Source organism: Coloeus monedula, assembly GCF_965178545.1.
Source record: "Coloeus monedula genome assembly, chromosome: 1".
NCBI lineage: Eukaryota > Metazoa > Chordata > Aves > Passeriformes > Corvidae > Coloeus > Coloeus monedula.
In genome coordinates this window covers 115,522,559-115,530,242 of record NC_138781.1, presented here as the reverse complement: position 1 = coordinate 115,530,242, position 7,684 = coordinate 115,522,559, and the positions used below count along the sequence as shown (strand labels likewise).

Sequence of the window (7,684 nt, the reverse complement as noted above, 5' to 3'; positions counted from 1 at the left end):
GCCTTATAATTTGGACAATGTGGGTAAAACCACCCAGACATATATTAAGCCTAAACTGCAGATATTTTGTTGTTGTTGTTTAGGGGGGTTTTTGTGTGTGTGTGTGTTACAGGTCACTTTGACTGTCAGATAACAACAAATTAAAAGAGGAAATTCTTAAAACCTGTTTCCTCTGCCTCTGACTTAACGCTAGGAAGCAATGTGAAACCAGACTGTTTATTTTTGTACTTCACGGGGGGAGCGTCATGGGGGTTGTAAAAGTTCCCCGCTTTCTCCCCGGTGATGAAACTTCTTGAAAAAACACGTGTATCTTTGCATAATTTCACAACGCCGGCTCCGGGCACTGGCTGGCGCGGCGCTGAGGAAGCTCCGGGCCCGCTCCCGCCCCGCCCCGGGGCGGCTCGGCCCGGCCCGGCCGCCACTCGGCGCCCGCCATGGCGGGGCTGGGAGCGGGGCCGGGCGGCGCGGCGGAGCCGCGGCCGCTGCTGGTGAAAATCGTGATGGCCGGAGAGTCCTGCGTGGGAAAGACCTCCATCGTGCGCAGGTACACGGAGCCCGCCGGCTCTCCCGCCACCTCCTACATGGCCACGATCGGTGAGTGCCCGCCGGTTCCGTGCGCCTCCGCCCGCCTGGCTGCCGCTCCTCTCCCTCCGCTCCCCGGTGCCCGCGGCTCACACACGCTCAGCTCAGCGCAGGGAGGTCTGACATCTCCCAGCCCGGCAGTGCCGCGCTGACAGCGCCGGTCTGGCCATGTCAGACCTCCCTGCGCTGAGCTGAGCGTGTGTGCAGCCGCGTCCAGCAGTTTAAACCTTTGCCGGTGTGTCAGGACACATGTCACACTGGCTCCGGAGCCTCTGCAAAGTGCTGGCTTGTTACACTGTCCTTGCTGTTCGTCTGGGCATTGGGAACCTACTCCTGTTGTAAACTCATGAAGACTTGTTTCTCACTGTTTCTTATTGCCTACTGAGGCCCTGCTGCCATACATCACTGCAGGTGCAGATAAAACAGTACAGAATCCCAGATCAGCTAGGTTGGAAATGACCTCTGAGATCATCGAGTCCAGCCTGTGACCAAACGCGGCCATGTCAAACAGACCATGCACTGAGTGCCCTGTCCAGTCTTAAACGCCTCCAGGGTGACTCCACCGCCTCCTTGGGCAGCCCATGCCAATGTCTAATAACCCTTTCTGGGAAGAAATTCTTTGTAATGTCCAGCCTAAACCTTCTCATTCTTCTTGTCCTGTCACTTGTGTGTGTCACTTGGGAGAAGAGGCCGATCCCCACCTGTCTACAGCCTCCTTTCAGGTACCAACCTCAAGGAGTTGTCAGATGTCTGTAAAATGCCCAGTTCATCAATATTTCAGGCTAGAAAGGGCTTAAACTTTATCACTTTAATGGTATAAAGGTATCTTCTACTGTAGTTAGCGGTGTGCATGACAATTAAAGCAGAGCTGTTGCTATGATGGAAATAATTAACCCTGCCAGACCGTGCAGTTCTGCGCTGGCACCACGCTGCAGATGTGGGGTGGTGGGGAACTCCCCACTGCCTTGGCACTGCAGGAGCGCAGTGCCACGGGGAGTGGCAGGGTGACTGTCCACATGCTGAAAACCTTGTCTCTGGCATGAAAGTGTGTTGTGTGAGTGCGGTGCTTTTGGAGATTTTGCTGTGGAGATTTTTACAAATTTTCATTCGGAAATTTAAATTTTTTCGAGTTTGTGAATATTTTAGAGTTTTAGAATATTTTATTTTATTTTATTTTATTTTATTTTATTTTATTTTAAAGAGAAAACTAAATTATGTCAGGAAATTGTGTATTCTTGCATTTGGAATATGCATGGTCCTTTTACACATCTTTCAGTGTGGGAGGAGTTGGCATAACAGAATTAAATACCAGGCAGTAGCTGTGGCAGTAGTTGGTCCAGGGAATACTTCTTGTACTTGAGATGACTTGACCTGTCCACATAAGAATGGCTGAACTTTAACTACTTTTTTTTTCTTGCCCTTTCTTGCAAAGCAGTTTCTGAAACCAGCACAGACGAAGAGGGAAGAGCACAACTAACAGTAAAGTCAGGAAATTGATCCTAATAATAGGCAACTTGTTGCCAGGCTTAGCAAGAAAGCCCAAAGAATGGCTATAAAAATAAACAACAGCTTTGTTGATCTGCTTTACGTTGAGATTCCTGACCATGAAGTTACTATTTTGAGACATAATTTATTTTACTCCTGATTCAGACCACTGCAGACTCAAAAAACTTTTATATGGTGATGATATTAAGAATATATTTCCCAAGTTGTGACTTGAACTATTTCAAGGAATAGTGAAGATAATAGGGTTTTTATGGCAGTTTATGGACTAAGATTAATCCCTTTATTTTTATTGGTGACACCTATTATTGAGATACTTAAAAACTTTTTAAAAAAATACTTATCTGAAATGTAAAGAAATAATCCAAACATGGTATTTGTTACCTGAATGTGTTTTTAAAGTTATTTCTGAAATACTGTGTTCCATTTAATTCCATTTTACCACGTGTATTAGACTTTGAAAACAGGTGGGATTATGAGTGGTGTCTTCCAAAAGAGTAATGTTGGAAGTGGAAGATTCCTTCTTCATGGAGATAGCTGCAATGGAGAGCGTGCTCTGGAGGCTGTGGCTCCTAGTGGTGTAAAGAAAGGAGACACAATATAGTGTTCTGTGTTTGTGATGTCTTTTCCCTCATTAACACCGCCAAACAGATAACTGACACAATCAGAACAAATAACTGTTTTTATCTGGATGTCTGTTTCATACAAGCTCAGTCAAATGAAACCTTCCTGTTGTACAGCCTATTAAATGCTCATGTGCTGTTAGGTTATTTTTCACCTTGCCTGTCCAGTTGAAATGCTGATTTGAGTGGAGGGAAGATTATCCTGGCGGTGCAGTCTTGCAACTTCCTGAGTTCCCTGACTCAGGGAAATCATGTGCCATCATCTTCCTTGATGGCAAAGGGTCATAGGCACAGAAGTTAAAAGGTTGTTGAAAGTCTCATTGCTATGTCATCATGAATCACAGACTTTTGTTACTAGGAAATATCCTAGAGTTATTGCAGGGGAAAAAAACTGAACAAGCATTTTGTAGTAGGCTCCAGGAGTAGTGATCTTTTCTAAAATTACGTATTTTGTGAGAAAATGGAGAAAATACATCCACACTAAATTTTCATTGAAAGCTTTTAATGCAGCAGTCAAATACTCAAGGCTGAGTGCCCTTCCTCCTTTTGGATAAGTTATAAGCAGTTATAGTTCTCTAATTAAACTTATACACATCATAAGGTGGATGCACTGTATTATGAATATACTATAAAGAATTAATGTTTTTGTTTAAACAACGACATTGCATATAAGGTCATAGAGAAGGTTTATGAACAAAAAAAACCCCTTGTATACCAGTGAACAGAATTGTGATCTCACAGGCTGTGAGGTTATTTTGCTGTATTATGGTGGCTGTGGTCCCATAGCACATGTGTTTTCTGTGAGAAACATTTCTAAAGAGCTGTGAGTCCTCCCAAATCTGTCATAGTTGAAAGTGGTACAACTTCAACATTAGGATTAAAAAGCCTGTGTAGATTCCCTGAGATTTACTTTAGAAGGGAATGAAGTAATCAACAAAAATGAACCATATTGAAGGTAAGTGTGCCCTGTGTTAACAACACCAGTAGCAACCCACCTCTTAATTAATTCTTTTAAACAAAACTGGGTTTTCTTGTCACTCTTACTTTCCTAACAAACATCACTAGCAAACCAGGAATTATCAGTACTTGTGACTGCTCAGATACTGCTCTGCTTCAGACATTTCTTGACATGTTCAGAAAAGAATCTGTTGATTCAATGATGAAAGTAATGCACCAACAACTAGAAGGGGTTATGTATGGGTAGGAGTAACAGTGGAAACTCAACCCCCAACATCTCACTGGGCTCTTGCCCAGTTTGGCACAGGAGCTGATAGGAACTGCTTCCCTGTTTCTGGAGTTGAAGATGCTATATGACGGGCAGTGGGCTGGGTAGAACCTGCACGGGGCATTCACCACCATCTGTCCATGCTTTCACTCTTGCATCCTGCTAAGCTACTCAAACTTGCATTTGCTCCTGATAGACATATGCTTTTGAGCATTTTCTATCAGGAACCCACCAGCTCAGGGTAAAAAGTGTGCTGTAATTTTCCAGGCCAGCTGCAAAAGGCCTCTTTGAAGAGGACTTCTGCAGAGGACCAAAGGGAGGGAAGAGAGGGCCATTTCAAAGCTGAATTATCCCACGGCTGAGTATTTTTATGCTTTTTAGACCTAACTGTCTTTAAGGTGCCTCAGTCCTAATATGGGCATTATTTATTCTTTGTAATAAAAAGAAAAGAAATTAATTTCATGGCTGTAAAAGTCAGAAATAACAACCAGAATTTGAACTTGCAGTCAGCATCCCCCTTCTTGGTTTTATTTGACAGCTTAAAAGAAGCAAGTACATGCTGTTGCATTCCAATAACATTTATCTCAAGAGCTGTAATCAATGCTTGCTTTGTTATGTTGATCATGTTGTATACCAGGTAGGACTAAAAGTATCTGAAATCTGTGAGCTGTCTTTGGCATTGTGTATCTCATTTTTCTTTTCTGTCTTTCCAATTTGCTAAGTTTGCTGGAAATTTCATATAAAGACATGAACAATTCATGCATGCAGAACATATTGACTTCTTTTTTTCACTAACATTCATTGACCTTTTAGGTCAATAAATTTTGAAGTTGACTTAAGAAGTCAATATGCCTGATTTTAATTTAGATTAAGTTTTAGTCTGATTCAGCACTCTGCTTCCCTTTTTACAAATAATTTTTTTTAAAAAGAGCTTATAGCAATTTATTATTAAAAGGTATGTCAACTAAGAACTTTTTCCTATGGTTCTGGGAATCCCTGTCTGGAACATAATTTTTTCGCTGTGTTCCTAATGCACCATATGGAAGTGACGTTCTAGCCTCCCGGTGTATACTCTGTCCTTCTCAACTGCTCCAACATCAATTGTAGAAAATGATACAGATAATTAAACAAAACTATGTGAATTTCAGGAACAAATGTTTTCCATTGCATTGGAATTTCACCTTACATGAGCAAATTTTACTTGAATTACATTTCCTTCTGACATTATTAATTCCATCAAGGAAGCTTTGTGTAATATTAATTACAGATACCAATTATATTATTTCATCTTTCCTTTTCATTGAAGCTTCAATGAAAATTCATCAAGTGAAGGACATGGTTATCATAATAATTTTTAAAATACACCTCAACTCCCTTACCACATACACACAAAAAATGTTAATAGCATTGAAAGTGCATGTGAGTGCATGCATGTGAGAGTGTACTTGTCAAAATTTGGTGCACAATACATCTGTGAGTACAAAGGAAGGGAGCATTTCCTCTGTTGCATTTTTGGTTTGCTGCCATGGGTGCTTTCCTTTGATAAAGTAATTTGGCACGTTCTTACAGAAATCCAAACAGTGGTATTAACTTAAATTTTTTGTGATTTTTCAATCTGTCTGGTTATTTCAAATGACGTTACTAGGGAAAAGACACTCTGTCATTTTAAGTAGCTGTAGTTTGCTCTTATGGAATTTTGACCAAATAGTATCGTCAGCTGTCACATTACTTTAATTTCACTTACTATAATTGACAAGAAGAGCCTAATTGTTTTTCAGTGAGGGGAAAAAAGCAATCAGAGAAATTATCAAACGGTATTTCAAACTTCAGCAATGAAGCAATAGGGGAAACTGGTTTACTCTGTGAAAATAAGTCACTCCTAAGATAGCAGCTGATAGCTTGCAGATTATAATTTTAAAACTGGAATTTCAACAGCTCATAAATCTAGGTATCATATAGCACATTTGAAGTACTAATTTGATGATTTAATAAAGGAAAACACTATAAATCATTAAAAAAAAATCTTTGAGGAAAGATCTGTAGGATATGTAGAGACAACATTCTGCACTGATTTTAAGTGTTAATACTTGCTTTTAGCATTGGCTTTGGATCTGATTTAGGCTGTAGAGCCAGCCCTCTTCATTTTGAATTAAATCCCACGTATGTTGATCTTTGCATTTAATGAGTACAGCCAAATCCTACTTGGGCTCATGTAACCCTGGATATTTTCTTTAGGGGTTTGGAAATAAGGACAGAAAAACTGTGTTGCACATGTGACAGCTTTGTAAGCATTTGTACTTTCCCATTAATAGCTGCCATGGTCTTGAAAATCCCCACTATATTTGCACAATGTACTATTGTGCACAGGCCATGAAACTGCTGTCACATCTCTTGCTGATCCATGGTAATACTTACTTGTAGGTTCAAGTATCTGCACCTTTGCTTCGACCTGCCCCTTCTTTGCTTGGTACTGGCATTGCTTTGTATTGTATTTGTGCAATGTATTGGCACATAGTTGCTTTCAGCACTGAGTAATTTCCTTTTGCATCTTCCATTTTGAATGTATATGGTTGGCTAGTTATTCTTTCAATGGTATTGTTCCTTTTCACTTTCTGTTTGAAATTGCATGATACTAGTGCTGAGAAACAAATCTTCAAAGGGAATCCATGTTATTATGAGAAATGTTACAGGTTTTCCTTTTTTCTTCTAGGCATTGATTTTAAAGTAAAGCCAGTAATGTTTAATGATACAAGAGTGAAGCTTCAAATATGGTAAGTTTTAATTAGTATCACAAAGAAAGCCAACTAAATTGCATTATGACATGAAAAATCTCATCTACTTTTAATTGTGTGTCTTCATAATGTGCAGGTGCTCCTACTAGGTCATTTTAAAATTTGAATTTAGCCTAGGAGAGTACATTTTTTTCAGTAACTAATGTAAGTTAAAAAGAGGATTCTCACTGGGTTGCTTTAACAATAAAACTTGCAGCATACAAACAAATGCAGATCTATGATCCATATGAAGTATATTTAATTATATAGGAACATGGAGGAAAGTGACAAAGCAAGAAGATGTTACATTTCATTACCCATCAAATATATGTTCAAAAGGGTCACCAGGAGAAATGACTTTTGGTAAGATGAATCTTTGGGAATGTACAGTATTTTTTGGTTTGGTTTAGTTTTTCTAAAGGGTATGTAGGGCTTCTGACATCTGGCTCCCCAGACATCTAATACAGAAGATTATCTCTAATTACCACTATTTAACTTCTCAAGGAGTAAATCTGTACATGAATTATCTGACTGGTGTTGGATCTGCAGTTATTCTATCTCAGGCTTTAACACAAGAGTATTACAGGGTTGTTTACAGCTTTCTTAAGGTGTAATTCATAGAATCATAGAATGTGCTGAGTTGGAAGGACCCATCAGGATCATTGAGTCTGACTTCTGGCCTTGCACAGGACACCAAGAATGACACCATGTGCCTGAGAACATTATCCAAACGCTTCTTGAACTCTGTCAGGCTTGGTGCTGTGACCACTTCCCTGGGGAGCCTGTTCCAGTGCCCAAACACCCTCTGGGTGAAGAACCTTTTCCTAATATCCAACCTACCTGCCCCAAACTCAGCTTCAGGCCATGTCCTCAAGTCCTATCACTGTTCTTGAGAGTGAAGAGATTAGTGTCTGTCCCTCTGATTCCCCTTCTGAGGAAGTTGTAGACTGCAAAAAGGTCTCCCTTCAGTCTCCTCCAGG

General features: G+C 40.4%; 1 protein-coding gene across 1 annotated transcript in view; it reads left to right on the top strand.

Annotated features, from left to right (window-relative positions):
• Positions 1 to 434: 434 nt before the first annotated feature.
• LOC309571409 (ras-related protein Rab-10-like) overlaps positions 435 to 7,684 on the top strand; it is a gene marked incomplete at its 5' end in the record, with an annotated part of 32,694 nt that continues 25,444 nt past the window's right edge. The window contains 2 exons of the mRNA XM_082278881.1: positions 435 to 594; positions 6,644 to 6,704. Coding sequence (XP_082135007.1) covers positions 435 to 594; positions 6,644 to 6,704 — 221 coding nt within the window. The remainder of the gene's footprint in view (positions 595 to 6,643; positions 6,705 to 7,684) is intronic.